The sequence below is a fragment of the Cottoperca gobio genome, unplaced genomic scaffold (assembly GCF_900634415.1).
Source record: "Cottoperca gobio unplaced genomic scaffold, fCotGob3.1 fCotGob3_371arrow_ctg1, whole genome shotgun sequence".
Classification (NCBI taxonomy): Eukaryota; Metazoa; Chordata; class Actinopteri; order Perciformes; family Bovichtidae; genus Cottoperca; species Cottoperca gobio.
The window spans coordinates 100,978-112,941 of record NW_021166967.1 but is presented as its reverse complement, the minus strand read 5'-3'; the positions used below and the strand labels follow the sequence as shown (position 1 = coordinate 112,941).

The 11,964-nt window shown below is 41.9% G+C and overlaps 1 protein-coding gene across 1 annotated transcript; it reads left to right on the top strand.

Moving 5' to 3' along the window:
* The first annotated feature begins 2,835 nt into the window (after nt 1–2,835).
* On the top strand, nt 2,836–11,597 carry esrrd (estrogen-related receptor delta). Its single transcript, XM_029427772.1, has 7 exons — nt 2,836–3,047; nt 3,298–3,451; nt 8,286–8,402; nt 8,610–8,717; nt 8,799–8,960; nt 9,154–9,426; nt 11,322–11,597. Exons 2-7 carry the CDS (start codon nt 3,334–3,336, stop codon nt 11,558–11,560), a joined length of 1,017 nt encoding a protein of 338 aa, XP_029283632.1. The 5' UTR covers nt 2,836–3,047; nt 3,298–3,333; the 3' UTR covers nt 11,561–11,597.
* The last annotated feature ends 367 nt before the right edge of the window (nt 11,598–11,964 follow it).

Sequence of the window (11,964 nt, the reverse complement as noted above, 5' to 3'; positions counted from 1 at the left end):
CTTTATATTATACAGTAGGTCAACACACACACACACACACTAACACACGCACGCACGCACGCACGCACGCACACACACACACTTACTTTCACCCTCCGGGAACACTAATGGGATTGCAGAGTTAACCCAGTACTGAGGGTGAAACTGTGAGCAAGCGGAATATCAGCTTTCATTTACACACACACACACACACACACACACACACACACACACACACACACACACACACACACACACACACACACACACACACACACACACACACACACACCGATCTCATACATCTCTCTTTCAGTATAAGTAATAATACCACAGTGTAAAAATACTTACAAATAAAAGTCCTGCAATTAAAAACTTAGTTAAGTAAAAGTTTGAGCATCAAAATATACAAAAAGTAAATGTACTCAGTATGCAGAATAATATGTATTATATTAATGTATGAAGGTAACGTTTCCTCTCTCTCCTGTCATGGTGTCATCAGTCCTGTGTTGTATATGTAGTGAGACAGAGAAATGTGTAATGTTCCTGAAGGTAACGTTTCCTCTCTCTCCTGTCATGGTGTCATCAGTCCTGTGTTGTATATGTAGTGAGACAGAGACATGTGTAATGTCCCTGAAGGTAACGTTTCCTCTCTCCTGTCATGGTGTCATCAGTCCTGTGTTGTATATGTAGTGAGACAGAGACATGTGTAATGTCCCTGAAGGTAACGTTTCCTCTCTCTCCTGTCATGGTGTCATCAGTCCTGTGTTGTATATGTAGTGAGACAGAGACGTGTGTAATGTCCCTGAAGGTAACGTTTCCTCTCTCCTGTCATGGTGTCATCAGTCCTGTGTTGTATATGTAGTGAGACAGAGACATGTGTAATGTCCCTGAAGGTAACGTTTCCTCTCTCACCTGTCATGGTGTCATCAGTCCTGTGTTGTATATGTAGTGAGACAGAGACATGTGTAATGTCCCTGAAGGTAACATTTCCTCTCTCACCTGTCATGGTGTCATCAGTCCTGTGTTGTATATGTAGTGAGACAGAGAAATGTGTAATGTCCCTGAAGGTAACGTTTCCTCTCTCTCCTGTCATGGCGTCGTCTCCCCTTTGAGCAGCGTCAGCGTTGTGTTTGTAGCCAGAAGCTTCATAAACTGTTTCTCCAGTTTTAAGACACTTTCTACATCCTGGTGTTTTTAACTCTATATTTGAAGGATGAAGGATTTTAGTCCTGAACGTCTGGATCTTAAGTTCTCAGAGAAACAAGCTGACAAACGTTAGCGGCAGCCGATCAGCATGCAGGAGAAACTCTGATGTTTACCCTTTGAATCAGAGGAGAACTCCCATGATGCACTGCTGCTGCACCACCACACCAAACTCCAGTTGTTCCTGTAGTTTGAACACAGAGCCCCCTGGTGGCAGAAAGTTACAGATTGTGTCTTTAAATGTTATTTCAATTAAAATGTTATTCTTTTTATTCTCGGGCGGGGAAATCTGCAGCTGAACAATATGTTTTGACTGCAGGTTGACATCAGCAGCTTCAGACGTGTCCTACATCTGTCACTGTCCAAATCAATAAAGATGATCGAAGGAGAAGAAGTGATGCTGTACGCTGATTGGCTGATCCTCCAGGCCCCGCCCCTCAGATAAGACCTAAATATCCGTGTAGACACCTCCGAGCCTCAGACGTCTGTCTGCGTCCGGCTGCAGGAAACAAGTTTGCAAAACTTTCCATCTCTTCTGGAAGTCTTTACTTTTTCCTGGTTTTGCATTGGACCTTAAAGTACCATCAGAAAACCCTTTTTTACTGAGTGTGTGAACGCACCGCTGAAGTTTGTTTTACTGAAGCTGATCTGGATCAGGATGGAGTTGAAGGACTTCTGTCTGTCAGACGACGGGCGCTTCATCCGTCCACAGCGGTGAGAAGCTGCATCATTTATTTAAAAACCTCTTTAATTAATACATGTCTGCATCTTCTGAGATTAGATCTTTTATTTACTGTTTCAACCTTTATTAAACCAGGAGTCTTTATTAAAAAATATGTATTTATTTAAAAACCTCTTTAATACATGTCTGCATCTTCTGAGATTAGATCTTTTATTTTATAACTTTAAATAAAGGAGAGTCTTTAAAAAAAAAAAAATCTAAATTATTTATTTAATGTTTTAATCTTTATTAAATCAGGAGAATCTTTACTTTAAAAAAACTACATTATTTATTTAAAATAATAATATAATAAAAATAATAATAATAATAATAATAAAATGAGCTTCAGCTTCACCAGCTGCAACATTAAAGTGAACAACAATAATAATAATTCAATCATTTAATAAATATTACTCTGCATAATAAATACTTTTACTTTTGGTACTTGAAGTTTATTTTGATGCATATTTTTGTACTTTTGTAATATTGTCTCTTCTCTTTCCACACTGTGGTATTGTGAAGTCATATCTTATTTCATCTTGTTGAAACTAAACAGGAAGCCGCTGATGAAAACCTCCAGAGGACCTTTAACTTAAAGACCAAACATCTTCCTGAAGAAACTCTGAGATCTTATAGGAAACTTATTTATTAGATTTAGGTGAAGTTAAAAGAATAAAAGCACCTGTAAATAAGGTTGTGTGATGAGCAACAAGTGTCTTTTATTCTGAAAAGCTTTGATTTGTTTTCCTTCAGTGTCCTCAGATGATCTGTCTTTGATTTCATTTCTCCATCACAGCTGTTTAATCTCACCCTCCTCTTCCTCCTCAGCCTCTTGGACTCTTCCTCCTCCTCCTCTTCCTCCTTCTGCCTCGCTGATGAAGCTCAGTCTCCGTCCTCCTTCTTCCACTCCCCCCCCTCCTTCCCCCCGGACAGCACGCCCGCTCTCAGCCCCTCACGCCGGGCCTTCCTCCTCCCCAGCCCAGCCTCCTCTTCCTCCTCCTCCTCTTCCTCCTACAGCCCCCTCTGTGGTGCGCCGGACCCCGACTCCCCCACAGGATCCAGCTCCAGCAGAGGAAGCGTCGTGGTGTCCGAGGCCTCAGTGCGCTTCTCAGCGTCACAGACGGATTCCTTTTCAGCACAGGTGAAGAAATCTGAATGTGTTTGTGTCTAATCAAACTGTTGCCTGGAGACCGGTTTGTATACAAACTACAGTGAACAGCTGTTTTATAAAAAGACTTAGAGCTGAGAGCCGAGACAAAATCAGTCACATGACGAACATCGATGAAAAGACGCAAAAGAGACTCCGAACGAGCAGTTCGCTGTTTGTGTGATAACTCGAGTTGCAGCTGTTTGAGGACATCGCTGACACTTGAAGTGTCTCCTCTCTGCAGGTGGACTCCATCCTGCGCGGGGACTTCCTGACACCCATGGGTGCCGTGGGGCCCAAGAGGCTGTGCCTGGTGTGTGGGGACTTCGCCTCCGGGTATCACTACGGAGTGGCGTCCTGCGAGGCCTGCAAGGCTTTCTTCAAGAGGACCATCCAAGGTGAGCAGCGATCAATGAGCTGGTTCACGAGCTCATCCATCGATTAGTGTGTGAAGCTGCAGGATCCAACATCAGCTGCTCCACTGATGACTCACAACATCATCAGCTGTCAGCTGTGTGTGTGTACACACATGGAAGCAAAGAGGTCTGAAATACATTTCATCAGGAGCTGAACACCTGCGACAATAACGAAGTTTACTAAAGTATCATTTAATATATATAATATATATATATATATTTATATATATTAAATGATACTTTAGTAAACTTCGTTATTATTATTATTATTATTATTATTATTATTAGTTTAGTGCTTTGACTTTTGTAATATGTTTATACTAATAGTATATAGTAATATATAGTATATAGTAATAGTAATAGTATTAGTATATAGTAATATTATATAGTATATAGTATATAGTAATAGTAATAGTATTAGTATATAGTAATATTATATAGTATATAGTAATAGTAATAGTATTAGTATATAGTAATATTATATAGTATATAGTATATAGTATATAGTAATAGTAATAGTATTAGTATATAGTAATATTATATAGTATATAGTATATAGTAATAGTAATAGTATATAGTATATAATAATAGTATATAGTATATAGTGTATAGTAATAGTATATAGTATATAGTAATAGTATATAGTAATAGTAATAGTATATAGTATATAGTATATAGTAATAGTATATAGTAATAGTATATAGTAATAGTATATAGTAATAGTGTATAGTACATAATAATAGTGTATGGTAATAATATATAGTATATAGTAATAGTATATAGTATAGTAATAGTATATAGTTATAGTTATAGTAATAGTATATAGTATATAGTAATAGTGTATAGTAATAGTGTACAGTACATAATAATAGTGTATGGTAATAGTATATAGTAATAGTAATAGTATATAGTAATAGTATATAGTAATAGTATATAGTAATAGTGTATAGTAATAGTGTACAGTACATAATAATAGTGTATGGTAATAGTATATAGTTATAGTAATAGTATATAGTAATAGTATATAGTATATAGCATATAGTAATAGTATATAGTAATAGTATAGTAATAGTATATAGTATATAGTAATAGTAATAGTATATAGCAATAGTATATAGTAATAGTATATAGTAATAGTAATAGTATATAGTAATAGTATATAGTAATAGTGTATAGTATATAGTAATAGTATATAGTAATAGTATATAGTAATAGTGTATAGTATATAGTAATAGTATATAGTAATAGTATATAGTATATAGTAATAGTATATAGTATATAGTAATAGTGTATAGTATATAGTAATAGTATATAGTATATAGTAATAGTGTATAGTATATAGTAATAGTATATAGTAATAGTATAAAGTAATAGTATATAGTAATAGTGTATAGTAATAGTATATAGTAATAGTATATAGTAATAGTGTATAGTAATAGTATATAGTAATAGTATATAGTAATAGTGTATAGTATATAGTAATAGTATATAGTAATAGTATAAAGTAATAGTGTATAGTAATAGTCTATAGTAATAGCCTGACAGCCCGTGGGCCTCTCCCTTGCACATGGTGACGAAGGCTGACGGTAGTTGGCACCCCTGCGGGGATTTCCACCGCCTGAATAACATTAAGACCCCCGAACGGTACACCATCCCACACATCCAAGATTTTTCCACCCACCTCGAAGGAACAACTATCTTCTCCAAGGTGGACTTGGTGGTACCGGTCCACCCACGGGACGTGCCGAAGACGGCAGTCATTACGCCGTTTGGACTCTTTGAGTTCCTGCGGATGCCTTTCGGACTCAAGGGGGCGGCACAAACATTCCAGAGGCTGATGGACTCTGTACTGCGAGAAATGCCGTTCTTGTTTGTTTATTTAGACGACATTCTCGTAGCCAGTGCCTGTGCAGAGGAGCACCTGACACACCTCCGGCAGCTGTTCGAGCGGCTCAGTGCTCATGGGCTTATCGTTAACCCAGCAAAGTGCCAGTTCGGTGTGCCATCCATCAACTTCCTCGGACACCTTGTCTCGCCGGATGGAGCCGTTCCACTCCCCGCCAGGGTGGATGCCGTCGCCAGTTTCCCACGCAGGAGTTCCTGGGCATAGTGAACTTTTATAATAGGTTCATTCCCCGCGCAGCTCACCTCTTGCAGCCCCTGTACGACGCGCTGTGGGGTAAAAAGCAGAACGCCGATGTAGACTGGTCCCCTGATAGGGACATAGCCTTTGACGACGCCAAGGCTGCGCTGGCCAGCGCTGCTTTACTGGCCCACCCGTCTCCCACGGCCCTGATTGCCCTCGCGACTGACACTTCCGACTATGCAGTGGGGGCTGTTTCGAACAGTGGGTGAGTGGTGCCTGGCAGCCACTCGCTTTTTTCAGCCGCAAGCTACGTGGCAGCGAGAAGAATTACAGCACTTTCGACTGGGAGCTCCTAGGTCTCTTTCTCGCCATTCGGCACTTCAGGTTTCTGCTTGAGGGCTGGCGCTTCACCGCCTTTGTGGACCACAAGCCACTGACGTTTGTTATGGCCAAGGCCGCCGAGCCGTGGTCTGGCCGCCAACAGCGCCACCTCTCTGCTATTTCAGAGTTCACCACAGACATACAGCACTTAGCCGGAAAGCACAACTTGGTCGCTGACTGCCTCTCTCGACCTGTGGTGGCGGCCATCCATTTAGGCCTCGACTATGCTGGCATGGCTGCCGACCAGGCCACTGACATGGAAGTGCAGGCCTACCGGACAGCCACCACGGGGCTGCGGTTAGAGGATGTGGAGTTTGATGACGTCAACACCACACTCCTCTGCGATGTCTCCATGGGTCAGTCCCGGCCTATGGTTCCCACTAGCTGGCGGTGCCGGGTTTTTGATGCCATTCACAGCCTTTCGCTGGGGGCCACTAAGCTAGTGGGGGCTAAGTTTGTCTGGCCTGGCCTTCGGAAGGACGTCAAGAGCTGGGCTGGCTCCTGTGTGGCGTGCCAGCGTTCCAAGGTGTACCGTCACACAAAGGCCCCCTTGGCACCGTTTCTCGTGCCTGAGAGGCATTTTGATCACGTGAACGTAGACCTTGTGGGCCCCCTGCCCCCCTCCCGGGGGTTCACTCACCTCCTCACTATGGTGGACAGGACGACCAGGTGGCCAGAAGCGGTTCCACTGTCATCGACCACGTCCGCGGACGTGGCTCGGGTGTTTGTCGGATCCTGGGTGGCCCGTTTTGGAACACCATTGGACCTCACCTCTGACAGAGGCCCCCAGTTTACGTCCGAGCTCTGGACTGCTGTCGCTGAGAGCCTGGGGGTGAAACTCCACCGCACCACAGCATACAACCCACAGGCCAACGGGCTTTGCGAGCGGTTTCATCGCTCCATGAAAGCCGCTCTGCGGGCCAGCCTCACGGACGACGGCTGGGTCGACCGACTCCCATGGGTCATGCTCGGCCTCCGCTCTGCCCCCAAGGAGGACCTCCAGGCCTTCTGGGGGGGCCTGTGTGGTGACCCACTGGGAAGGTAGACATTCACTGAACACTATGAGAGGAGATACGTCTCCTTTAAGACAGGTAACCCAGGAGCTTGCTGGGAAAGGTTAAGAGTTAACGGAAGTGAGAAATGGAGGTGTTGTTATTGTTTTACCTGTCGTGACTGTTGTGGTTGGAGGCTTGACTACTGCCGCTGTATCGCTGTTCATGTTGGGAAGTAAACATTCGACTTGACAACTTGTCTATCGTCTCCTCGTTACTACGCACGCCCACAGTATAGTATATAGTAATAGTGTATGGTAATAGTATATAGTATATAGTAATAGTGTATAGCAATAGTATATAGTATATAGTAATAGTGTATAGTAATAGTGTATGGTAATAGTATATCGTAATAGTGTATAGTAATAGTGTATAGTATATAGTAATAATGTATAGTAATAGTATATAGTAATAGTGTATGGTAATAGTATATCGTAATAGTGTATAGTAATAGTGTACAGTAATAGTGTACAGTAATAGTGTACAGTAATAGTGTACAGTAATAGTATATAGTAATAGTGTACAGTAATAGTGTATAGTAATAGTATATAGTAATAGTGTATAGTAATAGTGTACAGTAATAGTGTACAGTAATAGTGTACAGTAATAGTATATAGTAATAGTGTACAGTAATAGTGTATAGTAATAGTATATAGTAATAGTGTATAGTAATAGTGTACAGTAATAGTGTACAGTAATAGTATATCGTAATAGTGTATAGTAATAGTGTATAGTATATAGTAATAATGTATAGTAATAGTATATAGTAATAGTGTATAGTAATAGTGTATGGTAATAGTATATCGTAATAGTGTATAGTAATAGTGTACAGTAATAGTGTACAGTAATAGTGTACAGTAATAGTATATAGTAATAGTGTACAGTAATAGTGTATAGTAATAGTATATAGTAATAGTGTATAGTAATAGTACATAGTAATAGTATATAGTAATAGTATATAGTGTATAGTAATAGTATATAGTAATAGTATATAGTAATAGTATAGTAATAGTGTATAGTAATAGTACATAGTAATAGTATATAGTAATAGTATATAGTGTATAGTAATAGTATATAGTAATAGTATATAGTGTATAGTAATAGTATATAGTAATAGTATATAGTCAAAGTACAAAAGTATTTCCTAAAATATACAAAGAAAAGGATTTAATATGCAACATCCACACATCTAAATTCACACGTTTAAAGCATTTGTATCATTTATTGATTTGTGAAGTCAGCTGTGGCACTGAGGGAGGATGTGATGTCATTGAACTTCCTGTTTGTGGTTACCTAGGCAACATCGAGTACAGCTGTCCGGTGATGAACGAGTGTGAGATCACCAAGCGGCGGAGGAAAGCCTGCCAGGCCTGCCGCTTCAAGAAATGTCTGCAGGCCGGGATGATGAGGGAGGGTACGTCTGTCCGTCAGAGAGGCTTCCCATGAGCCTTTGTAGCGTTGTTGAGCCTCTGTGAGGAGAGAAAGTTAATATTTGTTATTGGAAACTCACAGAGCAAAGTTTAAAGTTTACAGAGACACACAAAGACTACAAATAGTGTGTTGTAGATCAGAAGAGTCCTTGTTGCCTGCTTCAGATTGTAAACCCTCCCGTGTGTTGCAGGAGTTCGTATGGACCGAGTGAGAGGAGGACGGCAGAAGTACAAGAGGCGTGCGGAGGCTGGTCTGAGTTCCTACAGCAGAGCGCCGTACAGTCACCCTGTCATCAGCAGTGAGTTCACACGCTTTCACTTAACTCAAACTTTATTTATATGTTGGAGCCTCATTATTTAAATGAATTATTGTCTTTTAGGAAACAGGGTGATTTCACAGCTGCTGCTGACAGAGCCTGCCCCACTGGCTGCCAATCAGGACGATTCGACCAATGACGGCAGCCTGCGGACCCTGCTGACCCTCTGTGACCTCCTGAACCGGGAGCTGCTGGTTCTGATTGGCTGGGCCAAACAGATCCCAGGTACGCAGTCAGACACCACGTCATCTCTTGTTTAAGTACGAGATCATTTCCAGCGATAGCTTTTCTTTTAAGATCTTGTACGATTGTAAGTTTAAATTTAATGTCATTTAACTTTTCAGTTTCCTTATAAACATGTTATTTCCAACCTCCACATTCACGCCTGAGTGACAGCTGCTCTGCCCCGCCCCCTCAGGTTTCTCCGGGCTCTCATTGGTCGACCAGATGTCGCTGCTGCAGAGCGGTTGGATGGAGGCGCTGCTGGTGGGCGTGGCCTGGCGGTCGCAGGGCGCGGCGGGGGAGGAGCTTGTTTTTGCCGGGAACCTGCGGCTGGACGAGGCTCAGTGTCGAGCCGCGGGATTGGCCGATCTGTACGAGGCGCTGCGTCACCTGACGGCAAAATACAAGGCGATGAACCTGAGCCCCGAGGAGGCGGTGACACTGAAGGCTGTGGCACTCGCTAACTCTGGTACACACACACACACACACACACACACACACACACAGAGCTGCCGTTATTCATCTGTCCATACCTGAGAGTCTCCAGTCTGGTAGTCTGTCCATACCTGAAAGATTTCAGTCTCCAGTGTGGATCCTCCAGTCCAGCAGACAGCAGCTTCACTTCTGAGTCTCCTGGATGATTGTAGCTCAGGTCCAGCTCTCTCAGATGGGAGGGGTTGGACCTCAGAGGCCAGAGAAGCATGCGAAGCTAACATTGCAGCCGCTTCAAAAACTCAAAAACTCAAGTTACGAGTTAGTTAATAAATTAAGATTTTTCAAGAAAATAAATCTAAAATGCAACACATTGTTAAAGATTAACTTAGTGATGTTAAATCACATGGTTTTGAGGCTCAAATATTCAACATTAAATAAAAAAAAACTTATAAAAAGAAACGTATGTATGTATATGTTGTTAGATGATCTTGAGATTTCTCTACAACCAGTACTTTTTATTTCACTCCATGACTTTTTCAAGGTTTGGATTTTTATTGAAACATCTTGAAATTGTAGTTTTTGAGGCGTTTTCAGGACTACAAGTTTCTTTGTTTTGTTTGTGTAAATCTTTTGTGATTTCTCCCTAAAACTGAGGGGGGGGGGGGGGGGGGGGGGCGGACGTGGGGTTGCCCCTGACACAGTAACAGCAGCATGATTACTGATATTGATTTACAATTAAGAGAAGTTTGGGGGGATGTGTGTGTGTGTGTGTGTGTGTGTGTGTGTGTGTGTATTGATCCCAGAGGAGGTTACTGATATTGATCAGAGGCTGGGAGCTGCAGCATCGTGGTATTGATTAGCTCCACTAACTTTAGAACGGGGGGGGTTGCTTTGTTTTCTAACTCGTGTTTTTACCTTCGCCGACGAGGTTCTGTCTTCGGCCAGCAGGATTCCGGTATCCAGGTGACGGGGCGGTGCACGCTTCACTCTCTCTTTAGTTAAAGAGATCTGCGCTCAAAGTTCATCGATTTATTCTGACGATGTTTTGATATTCTGCGATCTAAACTACATAAATAATTATTCACAGAATCGTCTGAGGGTCCTACTGAAGACGTAAATCTTAGAGACTATTTTCAGCGGTGGATTGATCCACACCTGGTGCTGTAGTGAGTTTGTTTTACTAGTGTTACAACAGAAGAGATTTAAGATTTAAACTGTGAGTTGTTTTGGATGCAATGTGTTAACATCTGATCAATAACAGCAGACGGGCTGAGTATGATTGCATTAAACACTCCTGTTGAAGCAGTGCATGATGGGACACTTCCAGCTGAAGTCTGGTCAGTCTCCCACTGTCTGAGCCTCGGATCAATAAAGAGTATTGATAGACTCGGTTCTGGATCTATAAACTGTTAACTGTCTGCTGGAGGACACTGTGTGTGTGTGTGTGTGTTCCATGTGTCTCAGCCCATTAAATATCTGAGCATCAATACGTCACACAATAGAAGATGGTGTGTGTGTGTGTGTGTGTGTGTGTGACCTTGACCTTTCTCTGATCTCCTGCTTCACCGTCCAGACCTCTACAGATCTTTATTTTGAAGCCAGAAATGAAAACGTTACAATATAAACAAACAATAACATGTTTACTACACAATGAAAAGTAAAACAAATGTTTTCTATTTATTAAATATTATTAAATTCACCTCAAAACTATTACACAGAAATATAAAACGCACAAAATGAAAAATAAGTTAAAAGTGAAAACTTTACTTTTTATTCGACCGTCAAACATTTCTTTAGTGAACTTTCATATTTGACGAAACATGAAGAATTACATGTTCATATTTTAGAAGCTGGAATATACAGAAGCCCACCAGCAGTAATGTGAGGACACCTGAGTTAATGTCCTAACGTCCTCTCTCTGTCCGTCAGATGCCGACCAAGTGGACTGTCCGGACTCTCTGCAGAGGTTCCAGGACGGGTTGCACGAGGCCCTACAGGAGTACGAGGCGTCCCGTAGGGAGCAGCACCGAACGGGCCGGCTGCTGATGAGCCTCCCTCTGCTGCGGCAGACGGCCGACCGAGCCGTGCAGGCCTTCCTGCGGCTGCACCGCCGCCGCTGCGTCCCCCTCCACAAACTGCTGCTGGAGATGCTCGACGCCAAGGCCTGAACACCAGAGACCTTCACGATCTGCATCATTATGGAGGGAGGATGGACTTCTATCAGACTTGTTTCAAGACTTACAACAAAAGTCCTCACCAGCTGATAATCAACGTTTTCAGACATGAAAATAAAGACAAATGTTATTTATTCCAACAGAACTTGGACTCTCACTGATGTATTTATTTCACACTCTTCTCCATGTGTCTGAACTTCCTTCTGTCTTTGTGCTGCTGCAACACCTGAACTTGTTCTCTGAGGGTCAGTAAAGTTTGATGTGATGTTCTAAAGGAGGATTTACTGCAGCACTGTGAACTCCAGGGACGTCATAACCTGACACATGATTGATTGATTGTTCATCTCATGACTTAAACACTGACAGTAAATGTATCATGTCCAACATCGTCAGTAGAG

Excerpts from the sequence above, each read along its gene's own strand:
- esrrd (XM_029427772.1), top strand. The coding sequence starts at position 3,334 with ATGGGTGCCGTGGGGCCCAAGAGGCTGTGCCTGGTGTGTGGGGACTTC. Across the intron at positions 3,452-8,285 it reads CTTCAAGAGGACCATCCAAG|GCAACATCGAGTACAGCTGT; the intron begins GTGAGCAGCGAT and ends GTGGTTACCTAG. Across the intron at positions 8,403-8,609 it reads GGCCGGGATGATGAGGGAGG|GAGTTCGTATGGACCGAGTG; the intron begins GTACGTCTGTCC and ends CGTGTGTTGCAG.